We start from the raw sequence: 22,995 nt of genomic DNA on the forward strand, positions 1-22,995 counted from the left end.
GCTTAATCTTATTGTCTTTAAAGAAGTTTTTAAATCCAGGTTAAGGTCAGAGCTTTGTGTATTGTGACTTTAGGGTAAAAAATATAAAGAAGTTCGGTAATAAATTGATGTATGAAGAAACAGTAAATTTTAGTGCACAGTGGCTTGTACTCTAAAACAACTAAATCACACTGATAATGACATAAAATTAAAATCTTACTTTACAGGAATTGGTGCAAAATGCTGAAGATGCTGGAGCAACACTTGTTGAGGTGTTGCATGACACACGAAAAGTTCAGTGTCCCAGAGCACATAATGCTGTCCAGAAGTTCCTTAAGGTAAATAGAATAGTTTTGTCCATTCAAATTCAAATTTATTTATTTATTTGCAAGTAGTACATTGAGATTATGTATTTATAATAATGGGTTGCAGTGCAAAGAGAGCCTCTATTATGCCTAGGCATTATGGGCCGACTTAATGGCTTACTGACTACAACACTAATGAAATTTATCAGAGTTTTACAGTAGTTCTGTTAATTATAAGTGAATCTATACAAACAAGAACATATTCATATTTTCAAAAATGCTTTTTATGAAGCATGATTCAAAAGTAGTTTCTAGTAGTTTACAGTATGAGAATGCTACAATTTGGTGAAGGGCAGTACTGGCTGATCACATGCAAACTGACGTACAAACCACAGCCCAGTTGGTCAGGTACTGACTTTAGGTGCCTGTCCAGTGCCTTCTTGAAGACAGCCAGGGGTCTGTTGGTAATTCTCCTTACGTATGCCTGGAGGCAGTTGAACAGTCTTGGGCCCCGGACACTTATTGTGTTGTCTCAGTGTACTTTTGGTGCCCCTGCCTTTTATTGGGGAAATGTTGCATCTCCTGCCGAGTCTTTTGCTTTCATAGGGAGTGATTTTTTGTGTGAAAGTTTTGTACTAATCCCTCTAGGATTTTCCAAGTACAGTGGACCCTTGTGTAATGGCGTCATCGGCTAATGCCAAAATCAAATAGTGCCACGTTTTTGTGTCAAAATATTGGCTCGGCTAACCCCAAGAACTCAGTTAAAACCCTTTACCAGGGACGCCAGTATATATATACACCCAATGTTTCCACCTGTATTGTGGGATAGAGACATGGATCTCAATGGTCATCTGTCTGAAGACAAGTACTCATATTTTCCTTCTTGGTTGCCTTTGCCCAGTGTTTTTATACAGTGTAGTAACCCTGTGGCACTATTGAGAGAGCATCAGAACTTTGTTATATGTCTTACCTTCTGGGCAACTCACACTTTGCCCAGAAGAGCAGCTTCTCCCAGCCTGGCTTCGATTAAAACGGCTGATGCACCCTCTGCTACTCTCACATCCATGTGTAAACAAAAGAGCATTGCAATACCTGGAGTATACATGGAGGGTATTCCGAGGGTCATTGTCCTCGTGGCCTGGTCCATGATCAGGCTTGGCATTGGATCAGGGCCTGCTCAGCCAGGCTGTTAATGCTGGCCACACGCAAATCGATGTACGAACCATAGCCTGGCCGGTAAGGTACTGACTTTACCTGGAGTTTACCTGGAGAGAGTTCCGGGGGTCAACGCCCCCGCAGCCCGGTCTGTGACCAGGCTTCCTGGTGGATCAGAGCCTGATTAACCAGGCTGTTGCTGCTGGCTGCACGCAAACCAACGTACGAGCCACAGCCCGGCTGATCAGGAACTGACTTTAGGTGCTTGTCCAGTGCCAGCTTGAAGACTGCCAGGGGTCTGTTGGTAATCCCCCTTATGTGTGCTGGGAGGCAGTTGAACAGTCTCGGGCCCCTGACACTTATTGTATGGTCTCTTAACGTGCTAGTGACACCCCTGCTTTTCATTGGGGGGATGGTGCATCGCCTGCCAAGTGTTTTGCTTTCATAGTGAGTGATTTTCATGTGCAAGTTCGGTACTAGTCCCTCTAGGATTTTCCAGGTGTATATAATCATGTATCTCTCCCTCCTGCATTCCAGGGAATACAGGTTTAGGAACCTCAAGCGCTCCCAGTAATTGAGGTGTTTTATCTCCGTTATGCATGCCGTGAAAGTTCTCTGTACATTTTCTAGGTCGGCAATTTCACCTGCCTGGAAAGGTGCTGTTAGTGTGCAGCAATACTCCAGCCTAGATAGAACAAGTGACCTGAAGAGTGTCATCATGGGCTTGGCCTCCCTAGTTTTGAAGGTTCTCATTATCCATGCTGTCATTTTTCTAGCGGATGCGATTGATACAATGTTATGGTCCTTGAAGGTGAGATCCTCCGACATGATCACTCCCAGGTCTTTGACGTTGGTGTTTCGCTCTATTTTGTGGCCAGAATTTGTTTTGTACTCTGATGAAGATTTAATTTCCTCATGTTTACCATATCTGAGTAATTGAAATTTCTCATCGTTGAACTTCATATTGTTTTCTGCAGCCCACTGAAAGATTCGGTTGATGTCCGCCTGGAGCCTTGCAGTGTCTGCAATGGAAGACACTGTCATGCAGATTCGGGTGTCATCTGCAAAGGAAGACACGGTGCTGTGGCTGACATCCTTGTCTATGTCGGATATGAGGATGAGGAACAAGATGGGAGCGAGTACTGTGCCTTGTGGAACAGAGCTTTTCACCGTAGCTGCCTCGGACTTTACTCTGTTGACGACTACTCTCTGTGTTCTGCTAGTGAGGAAATTATAGATCCATCGACCGACTTTTCCTGTTATTCCTTTAGCACGCATTTTGTGTGCTATTACGCCATGGTCACACTTGTCGAAGGCTTTTGCAAAGTCTGTATATATTACATCTGCATTCTTTTTATCTTCTAGTGCATTTAGGACCTTGTTGTAGTGATCCAATAGTTGAGACAGACAGGAGCGACCTGTTCTAAACCCATGTTGCCCTGGGTTGTGTAACTGATGGGTTTCTAGATGTGTGGTGATCTTGCTTCTTAGGACCCTTTCAAAGATTTTTATGATATGGGATGTTAGTGCTATTGGTCTGTAGTTCTTTGCTGTTGCTTTACTGCCCCCTTTGTGAAGTGGGGTGTCTATTCACAAATAATGCATTAATACTCTTGTTTTTTTCCCATAACTGTATAGCTATTACTATATTATAGCTATTGCCATGGCTATATTACAATTAATATGAAGTTGTGTTCTGTTTACAGGTGTACCAATCCAAGCTAGATGTTGTACTCACTGCTTCTTGAGCTAGTACACAATCAGGGAGTAGAATGAAATTAGCTCAGAGGCGTCCACACCACTGTATGTCCTTCGATGGTGGGTACAGCATCTAGTTTGGCTGGATGCACCATTGTTAAGAATTGTGTGTTCTAGTGGTCTAAAGCATCATGCGTTTTCTCACCATGAGGCGGGCCGAAACAGCAGGGGCTCGACTCCTTGGCTAGTGCAGTGTTGTTATTGATCAGTACCACTTGTTCTGTGGTTACAATAATTATATACTATATATATATATATATATATATATATATATATATATATATATATATATATATATATATATATATATATATATATATATATATATATCTTTCCTTCTTTCAACACACCGGCCGTATCCCACCGAGGCGGGGTGGCCCAAAAGGAAAAACAAAAGTTTCTCCTTTTACATTTAGTAATATATACAGGAAAAGAGGTTACTAGCCCCTTGCTCCCGGCATTTTAGTCGCCTCTTACAACACGCATGGCTTATGGAGGAAGAATTCTGTTCCACTTCCCCATGGAGATAAGAGGAAATAAACAAGAATAAGAACTAGAAAGAAAATAGAAGAAAACCCAGAGGGGGGTGTATATATGTGCTTGTACATGTATGTGTAGTGTGACCTAAGTGTAAGTAGAAGTAGCAAGACGTACCTGTAATCTTGCATATTTATGAGACAGACAAAAGACACCAGCAATCCTACCATCATGTAAAACAATTACAGGCTTTCGTTTTACACTCACTTGGCAGGACGGTAGTACCTCCCTGGGTGGTTGCTGTCTACCAACCTACTACCTTCCTACCATCATGTAAAACAATTACAGGCTTTCGTTTTACACTCACTTGGCAGGACGGTAGTACCTCCCTGGGTGGTTGCTGTCTACCAACCTACTACCTATAATATATATACATGTATACATATATACATATATATATATATATATATATATATATATATATATATATATATATATATATATATATATATATATATATATATATATACCACTTCAGAGCATAAATTTTAATGCTGGTGTAATTAAACTGAAGAAAGGTTCAGTGCAGTTTAGGCTATATATACATACAAACACACACACACAGGTCAGCCACAGTGCAACCAAACACTCTAAAACAAAACACCTATGCCATATCCAATGCCACCACCAACTGCATTACAAACTCCACCCCCCACAGCAACCACCCATAGTTCCATATCAGGTCTCCCACTTCCCCAACCCCAATATACCTCCCACAAAAGAAGTTGAAGGTGTGGTATACAAATGCAGATGGAAAAACAAATAAGTATGAGGAGTGGTATAAAAGAATCAAGGAGACATCCCCAGACATAATAGCACTCACAGAAACAAAACTCACCAGAATAATAACAGATTCAATCTTTCCATTTGGATATCAAATCCTCAGGAAAGACAGAGGGAGGAGAGGGGGAGGAGGAGTTGTGAGGTTTTGAGAAAATGGAAGGAATGGATGGCATGGGCGAAAGGGAATACTTAGTAGGAACAATCCAGTCTGAGGGACATAAGGTGATAATTGCAGTAATGTACAACCCACCACAGAACTGCAGGAGGCCAAGAGAAGAATACGATGAGAGCAACAGAGCAATGGTCGACACACTAGCTGAGGTGGCCAGGAGAGCACACATGGGGGGAGCAAAGTTGCTAGTTATGGGTGATTTCAATCACAAGGAGATTGACTGGGTAAACCTGGAGCCCCATGGGGGTTCCAAAACATGGAGAGCCAAGATGATGGATGTGGTACTGGAAAACCTCATGCATCAACATGTTAGAGACACTACCAGTGAGAGAGAGTAGAGGGTGAACCAGCAAGACTGGACCTTGTATTCACCTTGAGTAGTTCAGACATCGAGGATATCATGTATGAAAGGCCCCTGGGAGCTAGTGATCATGTGGTTCTGTGCTTCGACTACATAGTTGAGCTCCAAGTGGAGAGAGTAGCAGGAATAGGTTGGGAAAAACCAAACTACAAAAGGGGGAACTACTCAGGCATGAGGAACTTCCTGCAAGACATTCAGTGGGAGAGGGAACTGAGAGGAAAACCAGTACAAGAAATGATGGACTATGTGGCAACAAAATGCAAAGAGCAGAGGAGAGGTTTGTTCATAATGGGAAGAACAGAACAAGTCCGTGGTTCACTCAAAGGTGTAGGGAGGCAAAAACAAGGTGTACTAGAGAATGGAAAAGGTACAGAAGACAGAGAACTCAGGAAAATAGAGAGATTAGCCGAAGAGCCAGAAATGAATATGCACAGATAAGAAGGGAGGCTCAGCGACAATATGAAAATGACAAAGCATCAAAAGTCAAGTCTGACCCAAAGCTGTTGTATAGCCATATCAGGAGGAAAGCAACAGTCAAGGACCAGGTAATCAGACTGAGGAAGGGTGATGGGGACTTCACAAGAAACGACCGAGAGGTATGTCAGGAGCTCAACACGAGATTTAAAGAAGTATTTATAGTGGAAACCAGTAGGACTCCAGGAAATCAGAACAGGGGGGTACACCAGCAAGTGCTGGATGAGGTACATATAACCAAGGAGGAGGTGAAGCTGCTATGTGAACTTGACACCTCAAAGGCAGTGGGACCAGACATCTCTCCATGGGTCCTTAAAGAGGGAGCAGAGATATTGTGTGTGCCATTAACAAAGATCTTTAGAAACACATAAATTGAAACTGGGCAACTCCCTGAGGTATGGAAGATGGCAAATGTAGTCCCAGTTTTTAAAAAGGGAGACAGGCATGAGACACTAAACTACAGACCTGTATCACTAATGTGTATAGTATGCAAAGTCATGGAGAAGACCATCAGGATGAGAGTGGTGGAGCACCTGGAAAGAAACAAGTGTATAATTGACAACCAGCAACAACTGCGGTCTTCTTTGCCCTTCCCCAGTCTTCATGACTTTACATTTGGCAGGGTTAAGCTTAAGGAGCCAGTTGCTGGACCAGGCGTTTAGCCTGTCCAGGTCTCTTTGTAGTCCTGTCTGATTTGATTTTTCTCATTAACTTCACATCATCTGCAAACAAGGACACTTCTGAGTCTATCCCTTCCGTTATGTCGTTCACATATACCAAGAACAGCACATGTCCTAGGACTGACCCCTGTGGAACACCGCTTGTCACAGGCGCCCACTCTGACACCTCGTCACGTACCATGACTCGTTGTTGCCTCCCTGTCAGGTATTCTCTGATCCATTGTAGTGCCTTTCCTGTTATGTGTGCATGATCCTCTAGCTTTTGCAGTAACCTCTTGTGGGGAACTGTGTTGAAGGCCTTCTTGCAGTCCAGAAAAATGCAGTCGATCCACCCCTCTCTCTCTTGTCTTACTTCTGTCACCTTGTCATAAAACTCTAGTAGGATTGTGACACAGGATTTTCCCTCCCTGAAACCATGCTGGTTGTCAATTACACACTTGTTTCTATCCAGGTGCTCCACCACTCCTGATGATCTTCTCCATGACCTTGCATACTATACACGTTAGTGATACAGGTCTGTAGTTTAGTTCCTCATGTCTGTCTCCCTTTTTAAAAATTGGGACTACATTTGTCATCTTCCATACCTCAGGGAGTTGCCCAGTTTCAAATGATGTGTTGAAGATCTTTGTTAATGGCACACACAGTATCTCTGCTCCCTCTTTAAGGACCCATGGAGAGATGTTTGGTTCCACCGCCTTTGAGGTGTCAAGTTCGCATAGCAGCTTCTTCACCTCCTCCTTGGTTATATGTACCTCACTTGCTGGTGTACCCCCCTGTTCTGATTTCCTGGAGTCCTACTGGTTTCCACTGTAAATACTTCTTTAAATCTCGTGTTGAGCTCCTGACATACCTCTCGGTCGTTTCTCGTGAACTCCCCATCACCCTTCCTCAGTCTGATTACCTGGTCCTTGACTGTTGTTTTCCTCCTGATGTGGCTGTACAACAGCTTCGGGTCAGTCTTGACTTTCGATGCTATATCATTTTCATATTGTCGCTGATCCTCCCTTCTTATCTGTGCATATTAGTTTCTGGCTCTTCGACTAATCTCTTTATTTTCCTGAGTTCTCTGTCTTCTGTACCTTTTCCATTCTCTAGTACACCTAGTTTTTCCCTCCCTACAACTTTGGGTGAACCAAGGACTCGCTCTGTTCTTCCCATTATTTCTGTTTCCCTTGGGAACAAACCTGTCCTCTGCCTCCTTGCATTTTGTTGCCACATAGTCCATCATTTCTTGTACTGGTTTTCCTCTCAGTTCCCTCTCCCATTGAATGTCTTGAAGGAAGTTCCTCATGCCTGAGTAGTTCCCCCTTTTGTAGTTTGGTTTTTCCCAACCTATTCCTGCTACTCTCTCCACTTGGAGCTCAACTATATAGTCGAAGCACAGAACCACATGATCACTAGCTCCCAGGGGCCTTTCATACATGATGTCCTGTATGTCACAACTACTCAAGGTGAATACAAGGTTTTCCAGTACCACATCCATCATCTTGGCTCTCCATGTTTCTGGACCCCCATAGGGCTCCAGGTTTTCCCAGTCAATCTCCTTGTGATTGAGATCACAGATAACTAGTAACTTTGTTCCCCCCATGTGTGCTCTCCTGGCCACCTCAGCTAGTGTGTCGACCATTGCTCTGTTGCTCTCGTCATATTCTTCTCTTGGCCTCCTGCAGTTCTGTGGTGGGTTGTACATTACTGCAATTATCACCTTATGTCCCTCAGACTGGATTGTTCCTACTAAGTATTCCCTTTCGCCCGTGCCATCCATTCCTTCCATTTTCTGAAAACCCTACTGGTTTTTAATGAGCAGTGCAATTCCTCCTCCCCCTCTCCTCCCTCTGTCTTTCGTGAGGATTTGATTTCCGGATAGAAAGATTGAATCTGTTATTATTCTTGTGAGTTTTGTTTCTGTGAGTGTTATTATGTCTGGGGATGTCTCCTTGATTCTTTCATGCCACTCATCATACTTATTTGTTATTCCATCTGCTTTTGTATACCACACCTTCAGCTTCTTTTCTAAGACTGTGGTCTGGGAGGTACATTGGGGTTGGGGAAGTGGGAGACCTGATAAGGAACTATGGGTGGTTGCTGTGGGGGTGGAGTTTGTAATGCAGTGGGTGGGGGGCATTGGATGTGGCATGGGTGTTTTGGTTTAGAGTGTTTGGTTGCACTGGGGTTGACCTGGTTGGGAGGCTTCTATAGGAAGTTGTGAGGGAGGCTGTATTTGTTCTTCCTGGGTCTGGGATTTCCTGTCTGTCTTCTCCATCCTCTCTCTTTCTTCCTTTTGCCTTTGTACCATCTCTCTCAGTTTCTGCCTTTCTTCTTGTGTTCTGTCTCAGTCGAGATACACCTTCCTGTATTCTGGCATGTCCCTTAAGCGTGCTTTCTCCTGCAGGATCCTGTTTCGAGTCGATTCTGCCTTGAAGGTCACTTTCACTGGCTGGATTCTTTTTTTTTTACAAATCCCACTATTCTCCGAAAATTTTCCAGCTGGGTCATGTCATCTTCTTCTATTGCTATTTTTTCCCCTTGTTTTCTTGCTTCATATGTTTCCCCCTTGAACTTCCTGGAGCCCATACACAAAGACTGACCTCCCCCTTTCATTCTCTAACTGCATATCCTTGCGTATCCCCTCATTCAATTTGATTTCCTCCATTTCAGGTTTCTTTTCTTCAGTTTCACTAGCTAATGTACTTGGGCTCAGTGGCCTGTCATTTTCCCTTCTCGGCTTTCCCTGGGCTCTGCTGTGGTCTGTTAGGGCCTGCACATAGAGCTTAGTTTTTTCATTTACTACTGTCTCCTCTGATAGAGCTTCTACATGCAGTTTTGCTCCTTCTTTCCCTACCGTCCCCTTATTTATGACTGAGGAAGCAGTCTCTGATGTCAATCCCAAAATGTTCTTTAGTTCTTTAGGCTGTTTCAGATTTTTCAGTTCCTCTTCTAAACTCTGTATCCTAGCCTCTGCTGCTTTGACTTGCACCTCCCACTTCCTGCTTTCCATATCTATCCTCTCTTCCATTCTCATGCTCAATTCTTGTAGTTTCTTTTCCCATTCATGTTCCCTTTTTATGAGCTCTGCTGCCCAATCTTCCTTTGCAGCTTCTACCTCCTGACCCTTGGGATTTCTTCCTGTTCTCTGGCAACCCATTTTTGTTTTATCCTGATTGCCTCAGAGTGGGAAACCTATGTAATTCTGTGTGTTAGGTTAGTAGTGTGTACGTCAGAGTGTGGGGGGGGGGAAGGTAGAGGAGGAACAGTGGCTATGTGGGAGAGGAGTGGGGAGGGGGATTTAGGGGGGAATATGGGGAGTGGGAAGGAGGGAGAATCAAGTGGGTGAGTGGGAGAGGGAGAGGGAGAAGGAGAAGGAGGGAGAGGTGGGGAGGGGGAGAGTGAAAGAGGGAGGGGTGGGATCAGTGGAAGGAGTTAGATGTCAGTGGGGAGGGGGGGAGTGTATGTGTGAGTCTGGATATGTACTCACCTAATTCACCTAATTGTAGTTGCAGGGGTCGAGACTCAGCTCCTGGCCCCGCCTCTTCACTGATCGCTACTGGATCCTCTCTCTCTCTGCTTCCTGAGCTTTGTCATACCTCTTCTTAAAACTATGTATGGTTCCTGCCTCCACTACTTCACTTGCTAGGCTATTCCACTTGTTGACAACTCTATGACTGAAGAAATACTTCCTAACGTTCCTGTGACTCGTCTGAGTCTTCAGTTTCCAGTTGTGACCCCTTGTCCCTGTGTCCCCTCTCTGGAACATCCTATCTCTGTCCACCTTGTCTATTCCCCGCAGTATCTTGTATGTCGCTATCATGTCTCCCCTGACCCTTCTGTCCTCCAGTGTTGTCAGTCCGATTTCCCTTAACCTTTCCTCGTACGACATTCCCTTGAGCTCTGGGACTAGCCTTGTTGCAAACCTTTGTACTTTCTCTAACTTCTTGACATGCTTGACCAGGTGTGGGTTCCAGACTGGTACTGCATACTCCAGTATGGGCCTAACATACACAGTGTACAGTGTCTTGAACGATTCCTTATTAAGGTATCGGAACTCTATTCTCAGGTTTGCCAGGCGCCCGTATGCTGCAGCGGTTATTTGGTTGATGTGTGCCTCCGGTGATGTGCTCGGTGTTATGGTCACCCCAAGGTCTTTCTCCCTGAGTGAGGTCTGTAGTCTTTGTCCACCTAGCCTATACTCTGTCTGCGGTCTTCTTTGCCCCTCCCCAATCTTCATGACTTTGCATTTGGCTGGATTGAATTCGAGAAGCCAGTTACTGGACCACATGTCCAGCCTCTCCAGGTCTCTTTGCAGTCCTGCCTCATCCTCATCCGATTTAATTCTTCTCATCAACTTCACGTCATCTGCGAACAGGGACACTTCAGAGTCTATTCCTTCCATCATGTCATTCACATATATCAAAAATAGCACTGGTCCTAGAACTGACCCCTGTGGGACCCCGCTCGTAACAGGCGCCCACTGTGATACCTCTTCATGTACCATGACTCGTTGCTGCCTCCCTGTCAGGTATTCCCTTATCCATTGCAGTGCCCTTCCTTTTACGTGTGCCTGATCCTCCAGCTTCTGCACTAATCTCTTGTGGGGAACTGTGTCAAAGGCCTTCCTGCAGTCTAGGAAAACGCAATCTACCCACCCCTCTCTCTCTCGTGTCTTACTTCTGTTACCTTGTCATAAAACTCCAGGAGGTTTGTGATACAAGATTTGCCTTCCATGAACCCATGCTGGTTTTCATTTATAATCTTGTTCCTTTCCAGGTGTTTGACCACTCTCCTCCTGATAATCTTCTCCATGACTTGGCACACAATACATGTCAGAGACACAGGTCTGTAGTTTAGTGCCTCGTTTCTGTTTCCTTTCTTAAATATGGGGACTACATTAGCTGTCTTCCATTTCTCAGGTAGTTGCCCAGTTTCAAGGGATGTGTTGAAGATTGTGGTTAGAGGCACACACAGCATCTCTGCTCCTTCTCTAAGGACCCATGGGGAGATGTTGTCCGGTCCCATCGCCTTTGAGGTGTCAAGGTCACTTAAGAGCTTCTTCACCTCCTCCTCAGTTGTTCGTATGTCATCCAACACTTGTTGGTATATTCCCTCTTGATGTTCCCTTCTGTGCTGTCTTCCCACAGCCCTTCCTGTCTCTACTGTAAAAACTTCCTTAAATCTCCTGTTCAGCTCCTCACATACCTCCTGATCATTTCTTGTGAGTTCTCCACCTTCTGTCTTTAATCTGATCACCTGGTCTTTGACTGTTGTCTTCCTCCTGATGTGGCCATACAACAGTTTCGGGTCAGTCTTGATTCTCGATGCTATGTCATTTTCATAATGTCGCTGGGCCTCCCTCCTTACCTGTGCGTACTCATTCCTGGCTCTGCGACTGATCTCCCTATTTTCGTGTGTTCTCTGCCTTCTGTACTTTTTCCATTCTCTATTGCACTTTGTTTTTGCCTCCTTACACCGTCGGGTAAACCAGGGGTTCGTTCTGGTCTTCCCGTTTTTACTGTTGCCCTTGGGAATGAACCTTTCCACTGCCTCCTTGCATTTTGTTGCTACATATTCCATCATTTCATTTACTGGCTTTCCTGCCAGTTCTCTGTCCCACTGGACCTCCTGCAAGAAGTTCTTCAACCCTATGTAGTCCCCTCTTTTATAGTCAGGCTTTTCCCATTCTACTCCTGTTATTCTCTCCACTTGCAGCTCTACTATGTAATCAAAGCACAGAACCACGTGGTCGCTAGCTCCTAGGGGACTCTCATACTTGATGTCCTCAATGTCTGAGCTGCCCAGGGTGAACACAAGGTCCAATCTTGCTGGTTCATCCTCCCCTCTCACTCTGGTAGTGTCCTTAACATGTTGGTGCATGAGGTTTTCCAGCACCACGTCCAACATCCTGGCTCTCCATGTTTCGGGACCCCCATGTGGCTCCAGGTTTTCCCAGTCAATCTTCCTGTGGTTGAAATCCCCCATAACCAGCAACTTTGCTCTGCTGGAGTGAGCTCTTCTTGCCACCTCAGCAAGTGTGTCCACCATTGCTCTGTTGCTCTCTTCATATTCCTCTCTTGGCCTCCTGCAGTTCTGTGGTGGATTATACATCACTGCAATGACCACTTTGTGTTCCCCAGACTGAAGTGTACCTGCTATGTAGTCTCTTTCTCCGTTCTCATCTATTTCTTCCATTTTCTCGAATTTCCATCTGTTTTTTACGAGCAGAGCAACCCCACCTCCCCCCTGCCCCTTCTATCTTTCCTCATGATCTGGTATCCTGGTGGGAAGATTGCATCTGTTATTGTCTCCATGAGTTTTGTTTCTGTAACTGCTATGATGTCTGGGGACTTCTCATTGATTCTTTCTTGCCATTCCTCATGTTTATTCGTTAATCGATCTGCATTTGTGTACCAAACCTTCAACTTCTGTTCTAATACTGTAACTGTGGTGCGGGGGGTGGAAACAGAGGGATCGGTGTGTGATGGTTGGTTTGGATTGTTCAGTTGCCTTGGGGTTGTCATGGCTGGAGTCCTTCTGCAGGTGTTTCTGGGGGGTGCGCTTGTCCTTCCATTTGATCCTGGGTTATTCTGCTCTCCTTTTTCATTTCCTCCCATTTCTCCTTTCGTTTTTGAACTCTCTTTCATTGTCTTCCTTTCGTCCTGTGTTCTGTCTCGGTCGAGGAACACACTCCGGAACTCCTGCTTGCCTCTCAGCCTTGCTTTCTCCTGCAGGATCATGGTTCGGGTTGATTCTGCCTTGAAAATTACTTTGAGAGGCCGATTCCTTTTCTTTGTGAACCACCCAATTCTCCGAAAATTTGCCACCTGGGTCATGTCCCCCTCGCCTATCACCTTCATGATATCTTCAATCGCTTTTTTCTCCTCCTGCTTTCTTTCATCATAAGTTTCCCCTTTAGCTTCGTCTAGCCTATAGACAAACACGGATCTCTCCCTTTCCACCTCCCACTGTGACTCCCATTGCATCCTCTGATGTGTTTTAGTTCCTTCCCGTGGAGTGTTCCTTCCTTCAGTCCCTTCCCTAGTTATGGCCCCTATGCTTCTTGGTTTATCCTTCCTGCTCACCTGCTCCTGGCCCCCACAGGTATCTGGTAAGGTCCTTGCACATGTCCTAGTTCCTTCAATGTCTTCCAACCTCTCATTCTGTCCTAGTGTGCTCCCTGTCTTTGTTTTGGCCCCATGTGGGTTTGACAGGACCTCTGCATACAGTTTAGTTTCCATTCTTCCTTCGGACCTGTTGTCTGTGTTCGATGTAGCCATTGCCGATGCTACTTCTGTAATATCTTTGTCTCTGTGCTGTTTCAGATGTCTCAGCTCCTCTTCTAATCTCTCTATCTTGATTTCTGCTGCTGTGGCCTGTTGCTTCCACCTTCTGCATTCTGCTGCTAACCTCTCTTCCATCTTCCTTTCCAGCTCATCTAGTCTCCTTCCCCAGTCTTCCTCCCTTTTTTTGAGCTCTACCTCCCATTCCTCCCTCTCAGATTCGTCCTTGGAGCCCCTTGTCCTCATCCTGGTTAGGGGGAGGGGAATAGATGGTTAGGAGAGGGGATGGATGGTTGTGGGGGAGGGGGAGGATGGTTGTTGGAGGGGTAGAGATAGTTGGGGGAGGGAGTTAGATGGTTTGGGGGAGAGAGGGGATGGATGATTATGGGGGAGGGGGAGGATGGTTATTGGAGGGAGGGAGGTAGTTGGGCGGGGGTTAGACGGTTTGGGGAGGGGTTAGGTGGTTTGGGGGAGGGGTAGGTGGCTAAGGTGAGGTGGTTAGGGAAGGGGTGGTACGTGTTTGTGTCAAGTGTTTGTGTCAAGTGGTGGAGGGTGTGTGTGTGTGTGTGTATGTGTGTGTGTGTGTGTGTGTGTGTGTTAGTTAGTTACCATTTTGTCCTAGGCACATGTCGATTAGACACTAGGCCTGTTGTATTTGCGTGTGTGTGTGTACTCACCTATTTTTTTGTGGTTGCAGGGGTCGAGTCCTAGCTCCTGGCCCCGCCTCTTCACCGGTTGCTACTAGGCCCTCTCTCTCCCCGCTCCATGAGCTTTATCAAACCTCGTCTTAAAACTGTGTATGGTTCCTGCCTCCACTACGTCATTTTCTAGGCTATTCCACTGCCTTACAACTCTATGACTGAAGAAATACTTCCTACTATCTCTCTGACTCATTTGTGTCTTCAACTTCCAATTGTGGCCTCTTGTTTCTGTGTCCCCTCCCTGGAACATCCTGTCCTTGTCCACCTTGTCTATTCCACGCAGTATTTTATATGTCGTTATCATGTCTCCCCTGACCCTCCTGTCCTCCAGTGTCGTCAGGCCGATTTCCCTTAATCTTTCTTCATAGGACATTCCCCTTAGCTCTGGAACTAACCTTGTTGCAAACCTTCGTACTTTCTCTAGTTTCTTGACGTGCTTTATCAAGTGCGGGTTCCAAACAGGTGCTGCATACTCCAGTATGGGCCTGACATACACGGTGTACAGTGTCTTGAATGATTCCTTACTAAGGTATCGGAATGCTGTTCTCAGGTTTGCCAGGCGCCCATATGCTGCAGCAGTTATCTGATTGATGTGTGCTTCCGGAGACATGCTCGGTGTTATACTTACCCCAAGATCTTTCTCCTTGAGTGAGGTTTGCAGTCTTTGGCCACCTAGCCTATACTCTGTCTGTGGTCTTCTGTGCCCTTCCCCTATCTTCATGACTTTGCATTTGGCAGGATTAAATTCGAGAAGCCATTTGCTGGACCAGGTGTCCAGTCTGTCCAGGTCTCTTTGAAGTCCTGCCTGGTCCTCATCAGATTTAATTCTCCTCATTAACTTCACATCATCTGCAAACAGGGACACTTCTGAGTCTAACCCTTCCGTCATGTCGTTCACATATACCAAAAATAGCACTGGTCCTAGGACCGACCCCTGTGGGACCCCGCTCGTCACAGGTGCCCACTGTGATACATCATTACGTACCATGACTCGTTGTTGCCTCCCTGTCAGGTATTCTCTGATCCATTGCAGTGTGCATTGTGTGTGTGTGTGTGTGTGTGTGTGTGTGTGTGTGTGTGTGTGTGTGTGTGTGTGTGTGTGTGTGTATGAGTGTGGGTGTGTGTGTGTACTCACCTATTTGTACTCACCTATTTGTGGTTGCAGGGGTCGAGTGTGTGTGTGTGTATGTGCGTGTGTGTGTGTGCGCATGTGTGTGTGGTGTGTGCGTGTGTGGTGTGTGTGTGGTGTGTGTGTGGTGTGTGTGTGTGTGTTTGTGTTTGTGTGTGTGTGTATGTGTTTATGTATGTGTGTATGTATGTGTGTGTGTGTATGTGTGTGTATGTGTGTGTGTGTGTGTGTGTGTGTGTGTCTACCCTTGTGTGTGTGTGCTTGTGTGTGAGGGAGGGAGGGTTAGGGGGGGGTGTGGTTGAAAGATCCGTCGTGTAGGCACAAATTTAGTCTCATTTATCTTTCCCAATTATGCTACTCTCTCCACTTATTGCCCTTTCTGGATTTACCTGGAGTTTACCTGGAGAGAGTTTCGGGGGTCAACGCCCCCGCGGCCCGGTCTGAGACCAGGCCTCCTGGTGGATCAGAGCCTGATCAGCCAGGCTGTTGCTGCTGGCTGCACGCAAACCAACATACGAGCCACAGCCCGGCTGATCCGGAACTGACTTTAGGTGCTTGTCCAGTGCCAGCTTGAAGACTGCCAGGGGTCTGTTGGTAATCCCCCTTATGTGTGCTGGGAGGCAGTTGAACAGTCTCGGGCCCCTGACACTTATTGTATGGTCTCTTAACGTGCTAGTGACACCCCTGCTTTTCATTGGGGGGATGGTGCATCGTCTGCCAAGTCTTTTGCTTTCGTAGTGGGTGATTTTCGTGTGCAAGTTCGGTACTAGTCCCTCTAGGATTTTCCAGGTGTATATAATCATGTATCTCTCCCTCCTGCGTTCCAGGGAATACAGGTTTAGGAACCTCAAGCGCTCCCAATAATTGAGGTGTTTTATCTCCGTTATGCGCGCCGTGAAAGTTCTCTGTACATTTTCTAGGTCGGCAATTTCACCTGCCTTGAAAGGTGCTGTTAGTGTGCAGCAATATTCCAGCCTAGATAGAACAAGTGACCTGAAGAGTGTCATCATGGGCTTGGCCTCCCTAGTTTTGAAGGTTCTCATTATCCATCCTGTCATTTTTCTAGCAGATGCGATTGATACAGTGTTATGGTCCTTGAAGGTGAGATCCTCCGACATGATCACTCCCAGGTCTTTGACGTTGGTGTTTCGCTCTATTTTGTGGCCAGAATTTGTTTTGTACTCTGATGAAGATTTAATTTCCTCATGTTTACCATATCTGAGTAATTGAAATTTCTCATCGTTGAACTTCATATTGTTTTCTGCAGCCCACTGAAAGATTTGGTTGATGTCTGCCTGGAGCTTTGCAGTGTCTGCAATGGAAGACACTGTCATGCAGATTCGGGTGTCATCTGCAAAGGAAGACACGGTGCTGTGGCTGACATCCTTGTCTATGTCGGATATAAGGATGAGGAACAAGATGGGAGCGAGTACTGTGCCTTGTGGAACAGAGCTTTTCACCGTAGCTGCCTCGGACTTTACTCTGTTGACGACTACTCTCTGTGTTCTGTTAGTGAGGAAATTATAGATCCATCGACCGACTTTTCCTGTTATTCCTTTAGCACGCATTTTGTGCGCTATTACGCCATGGTCACACTTGTCGAAGGCTTTTGCAAAGTCTGTATATATTACATCTGCATTCTTTTTGTCTTCTAGTGCATTTAGGACCTTGTCGTAGTGGTCCAATAGTTGAGACAGACAGGAGCGACCTGTTCTAAACCCATGTTGCCCTGGGTTGTGTAACTGATGGGTTTCTAGATGGGTGGTGATCTTGCTTCTTAGGACCCTTTCAAAGATTTTTATGATATGGGATGTTAGTGCTATTGGTCTGTAGTTCTTTGCTGTTGCTTTACTGCCCCCTTTGTGGAGTGGGGCTATGTCTGTTGTTTTTAGTAACTGTGGGACGACCCCCGTGTCCATGCTCCCTCTCCATAGGATGGAAAAGGCTCGTGATAGGGGCTTCTTGCAGTTCTTGATGAACACAGAGTTCCATGAGTCTGGCCCTGGGGCAGAGTGCATGGGCATGTCATTTATCGCCTGTTCGAAGTCATTTGGCGTCAGGATAACATCGGATAGGCTTGTGTTAATCAAATTTTGTGGCTCTCTCATAAAAAATTCATTTTGATCTTCGACTCTCAGTCTGGTTAGCGGCTTGCTAAAAACTGAGTCATATTGGGACTTGAGTAGCTCACTCATTTCCTTGTTGTCATCTGTGTAGGACCCATCTTGTTTAAGTAGGGGCCCAATACTGGACGTTGTTCTCGATTTTGATTTGGCATAGGAGAAGAAATACTTTGGGTTTCTTTCGATTTCATTTATGGCTTTTAGTTCTTCCCGCGATTCCTGACTCCTAAAGGATTCTTTTAGCTTAAGTTCGATGCTTGCTATTTCTCTGACCAGTGTCTCCCTACGCATTTCAGATATATTGACCTCTTTTAGCCGCTCTGTTATTCTTTTCCGTCGCCTGTAAAGGGAGCGCCTGTCTCTTTCTGTTTTACATCTACTCCTCCTTTTTCTTAGAGGAATAAGCCTTGTGCATACATCGAGTGCTACCGAGTTAATCTGTTCTAGGCATAAGTTGGGGTCTGTGTTGCTTAGTATATCTTCCCAGCTTATATCGGTTAGGACTTGGTTTACTTGGTCCCACTTTATGTTTTTGTTATTGAAGTTGAATTTGGTGAATGCTCCCTCGTGACTAATCTCATTATGTCGGTCTGGGGCTCCGCGCATACATGACTGAACCTCAATTATGTTGTGATCTGAGTATATTGTTTTTGATATGGTGATATTTCTTATCAGATCATCATTGTTAGTGAAGATGAGGTCTAGTGTATTCTCCAGTCTAGTAGGCTCTATTATTTGCTGGTTTAAATTGAATTTTGTGCAGAGATTTAAAAGCTCGCGTGAGTGTGAGTTTTCTTCAGAGCTGCCTCCTGGTGTTATTACTGCAACAATATTATTTGCTATATTCCTCCATTTTAGGTGCCTTAAGTTGAAATCCCCCAGGAGCAAGATGTTGGGTGCAGGAGCTGGAAGGTTTTCCAGACAGTGGTCAATTTTTAACAGCTGTTCCTGGAATTGCTGGGATGTTGCATCCGGAGGCTTGTAGACTATCACAATGACTAGGTTTTGGTTCTCGACCTTTACTGCTAAAACTTCCACTACATCATTTGAGGCATTTAGCAGTTCTGTGCAAACAAGTGACTCTGCAATGTACAGGCCAACCCCCCCCTTTTGCCTGTTCACTCTGTCACATCTGTATAGGTTGTAACCTGGGATCCATATTTCGTTGTCCAAGTGATCCTTTATGTGGGTCTCAGTGAAAGCCGCGAACATTGCCTTTGCCTCTGCAAGCAGTCCACGGATGAAAGGTATTTTGTTGTTTGTTGCTGGCTTTAGACCCTGTATATTTGCAAAGAAGAATGTTATCGGACTGGTGGTATTGTTGGTACTGGGGGGGGGATTTTTTTTCAGGCATTAGTATCTGTATCTGTTGGTTTGGAGTGGAGGCCATCGACTGTGGTTCCACTCCAGGAATGACTGGATTTGGTGTACGATTTCTGCCATTTCCTGCCAGTTTTTTTTCCTTCCTGGCACTAAAAAACCTCTCCCTCTTGAGTGGCTGTGGCTACCCAGGTTTTCCCATGGCCTGGATGTTTTGTATCTTTTTGTCCCCTTTAGATGGTATGCCTGGCAATTTAAGTTATAGCACAGTCTTTCCTGTACTGAAGAGGTACACAGTTCAGGGTGAAAAAGCTTACAGGAAGGGAGTTTGCATTTTCCTGTTGTCATATGGGCATGGCATTTCCTAGGGTGGTCATAGTTGCACGTCCCATCTGTTTTTCCAGATTTCCCATGCCAGCAGATACCGAGTGCATAGTATGTGCACAGGCTTGGTTTCCGTTTGCCTTGGGTTTCTGTGACTGTATTCCCTGTTGGTGCATGTTTCCCTGTCTTACTTCTATCCTCCCTAGCACCAACAATGGAGCTCCCACCATTTGTTTTTGGTAATATATCCTCACTATTGCTAGTGGAGTCCTCTTGTTTGCTATTTCCTGCGGTATTTCTAGTTTGCAATATTGGTTGTATCTTATCTTTGACTACACTTGTTTCCCTACTATGGCTCCTGTCCCCTATGCGGTCATTCATATGTATTCCTTCCTGCGTATAATTCCCGACTACCTGGACAAAATCTCCAGCTTCACCATTACTGTCTCCCAGGACAGCATCTCCAGCTTCCCCATTACTGTCTCCCAGGACAGCATCTCCAGCTTCACCATTACTGTCTCCCAGGACAGCACCTCCAGCTTCACCATTACTGTCTCCCAGGACAGCACCTCCAGCTTCCCCATTACTGTCTCCCAGGACAGCACTATCAGCCCCCCATTTACTGACTACCAGGACATCATCTCCAGCCTTACAGTTTCTGACTACATGGCCAGTATCAAGGGCAGTACCATTCAGCCCGGACTTTTTATGTTCCCATCTGTTGTAGAAAGCTTCCAGGTTTTCTATGAAAGCAGCTTTGATGTTGACCTCTTTTAATACCCTTGTGATTTTAGTCCACAGATTTATCTCATTTGGGCATACCCAAAAACACTTCCCTGTTTTAATACTGCTTGTAGCTAGTTCTTGGATATCTGCACAAGGGGCGTGACACCAATTTCCACAGAAATGACAATTTATGCATGTGGAAGCCCGTTTGTTTGACTGACCACAGACTACACACAGCTTCATAATGATTTGAATGGTTGATTTACTGCAATTCTACTAGCAACCTCTTGAATATTCTATTAATAACCTGCTAGGTGGTGCACAACGACCAAACCGTTTGAAACCAGTCCAGGGTTCGGACCAGTCAAATGTTCGGACCAGTCAAGGGTTCGGACCAGTCTATCTGATCTGATCAGTGGGTCACTTATTTAAACCATACTGGTCGGTGATTTGAGCTAACACATGAAGGATCTACTGGAAATTATCTACCTGAGTAATATGTGATTTGATTGATACAAAAGTATAACTTGCGTGTTGAAGAGCCGGTGACTGCTGGCACTCCTACAATGACGAACGGTCGAGCCTCCACCTTTGTTTATCAATCGCTGTATCTAGCTTCTCTATTTTTTTTTTTTTTTCCGTCTCCACCACAATAAATGCTATATTATCACTATAGTTGACTGGTGCAAATTTTGGAGGAAGGGCGCTTTTTCTGTAGTAATAATTGCTTCTCGTTGTGTATATTGCGACCGCTGGTAACTACAGGTTATATGAAATTCACAGTAACGTCTGGTATTTCAAGAAAAAGAAACTAGTGAAAGTCACTCCACTTCACTAAGTACCATTATAATACTGGTTAGTTGCTACTACAACACTGTATTCTGCTATTCACTGGTATCACTAGATTATATGCGAGTACACTAGCAGGCCAGGAAGATTATTAAAAACAGCTGACCTGTGGTAAGTTTCTGGCGACTTCTGGCACCTGCCTCTATAGGCTTATCACTTCATTTACAAATTCACCTGTTTTCAAATGACACTTTAGCCTTTATCATCAATATACTAGGGAGCCACTGTAGTATACACTATACACTATGTATACTCAATGTTATCAGGGAGACTTTCTTTCCTCTGACACAAAGTTCAATATTATTATTTTTCCACACGGGACAGGCCTATGATTCCCCTCTGGGAGTAAACTCTGCTAGGAAGTGCACACTAATTCTCCTTTTTTTACTCAGTATATAATGTTTTCCGCCCAAGATTGGTTCCAGGCGCTAGAGGGATGTATCGTATAGGATTGATGACACAAATTAAAGTTCTAGCACGTAAGAGCGACCGTGAAAACACCAGAAAAAACGGGAGCACAACGAGGCACGCTGACACGGGAGAAAGCGTGTTAATTGTTGCTGGTTATTATCATTTTCCTTGTTCACATTGAGAGAGGACTTCCTAGCTTCCTAAGTATTCTTACTGCTAATAACTACCGGTAGTAACACTGCCTGTGTGCATGTGTGCATATGTGTGTGTGTGTGTGTGTGTGTGTGTGTGTGAGTGTGTGTGTGTGTGAGTGTGTCTTGTGCGGTGTAATGACTGGCCGCAACTTCTTGTGACCTGACACAACCCTCCTGGGACCTGACCCTAGCACGGTCTTACAATGTTGCCCTTAAAAGCTTGTCCCACCTACCTTCTCACACTCGTCAACCCTCTATTCTCTATGTCTATGCTATTTCTATTCTAATTCTGGTAATAGCTTGCAGGAGTGAGTGACCAGTATCAAACAGTATGCAAGGCTAGCCAGGGCCGTCAACATGCAAATCACAAATAGGCTAATAAACTTGCGGTGACAGTTGCCAGCTGCTGATGACGAAGTAGTTGTAGGTATTATTTAAATCCCTGTTTTGGAGATCCTTCACCCGTGACGATTATAACTATATTCTCGTACATCCCGCTTCCTCACGCGATGCCACTCTTCACTGATGATAGTATACACTTCACATTATATACACTTCACTTTATATGTATAATGGCACACAACTTGTCGTGACGTCACTTCTTCAGGCCTACCGCTACCAATGTGGCAACAGCGCCTAAGACCCCCAACGGTTTGCTCTTTGAAATATTATGATTTCAGCTTTCCTCTCACTTTCTTTAACTAATAACTTTAATTATCACTCGTAGTATTGTTCACTGACGTTCCACTACCACTGATTACTGCTAACTGTTATTGCATGCCATACAACGCTAAGGATCTCGGAGCCTTGTTACCCACGTCTTCACCCCACGGACCCACGCGTGTGTGTGTGTGTGTGAGTGTATGTGTGTGTGTGTGTGTGTGTGTGTGTGTGTAATTATGTGGAATTATGTGTGGGTTTATTATGTGTCTGAAAAGTAGGTGACTTGGAGTGTAATGTGGAGTCTCAATGGTCCCTGACTGGAGTTTTACCTGGAGTTTACCTGGAGAGAGTTCCGGGGGTCAATGCCCCCGCGGCCCGGTCTGTGACCAGGCCTCCTGGTGGATCAGAGCCTGATCAACCAGGCTGTTGCTGCTGGCTGCACGCAAACCAACGTACGAGCCACAGCCCGGCTGATCAGGAACCGACTTTAGGTGCTTGTCCAGTGCCAGCTTGAAGACTGCCAGGGGTCTGTTGGTAATCCCCCTTATGTATGCTGGGAGGCAGTTGAACAGTCTTGGGCCCCTGACACTTATTGTATGGTCTCTTAACGTGCTAGTGACACCCCTGCTTTTCATTGGGGGGATGTTGCATCGTCTGCCAAGTCTTTTGCTTTCGTAGTGAGTGATTTTCGTGTGCAAGTTCGGTACTAGTCCCTCTTGGATTTTCCAGGTGTATATAATCATGTATCTCTCCCGCCTGCGTTCCAGGGAATACAGGTTCAGGAACCTCAAGCGCTCCCAGTAATTGAGGTGTTTTATCTCCGTTATGCACGCCGTGAAGGTTCTCTGTACATTTTCTAGGTCAGCAATTTCACCTGCCTTGAAAGGTGCTATTAGTGTGCAGCAATATTCCAGCCTAGATAGAACAAGTGACCGGAAGAGTGTCATCATGGGCTTGGCCTCTCTAGTTTTGAAGGTTCTCATTATCCATCCTCAACTTCTTGTGACCTGACCCCCACCCTTTTGGGACTTGACCTGCACCTACTTACAGTGTTGCCCTTGATAATTGTCCTGCCACCTA

At 45.3% G+C, this 22,995-nt stretch overlaps 1 protein-coding gene across 1 annotated transcript in view; it reads left to right on the plus strand.

Moving 5' to 3' along the window:
- Positions 1 to 206: 206 nt before the first annotated feature.
- Positions 207 to 22,995, plus strand: part of LOC138851801 (sacsin-like) — a gene marked incomplete at its 5' end in the record, with an annotated part of 51,228 nt that continues 28,439 nt past the window's right edge. Inside the window, one exon of the mRNA XM_070081277.1 lies at positions 207 to 317. Within this exon, the coding sequence (XP_069937378.1) occupies positions 207 to 317 (111 nt within the window). The remainder of the gene's footprint in view (positions 318 to 22,995) is intronic.

The sequence above is a fragment of the Cherax quadricarinatus genome, unplaced genomic scaffold (assembly GCF_038502225.1).
Source record: "Cherax quadricarinatus isolate ZL_2023a unplaced genomic scaffold, ASM3850222v1 Contig2168, whole genome shotgun sequence".
Classification (NCBI taxonomy): Eukaryota; Metazoa; Arthropoda; class Malacostraca; order Decapoda; family Parastacidae; genus Cherax; species Cherax quadricarinatus.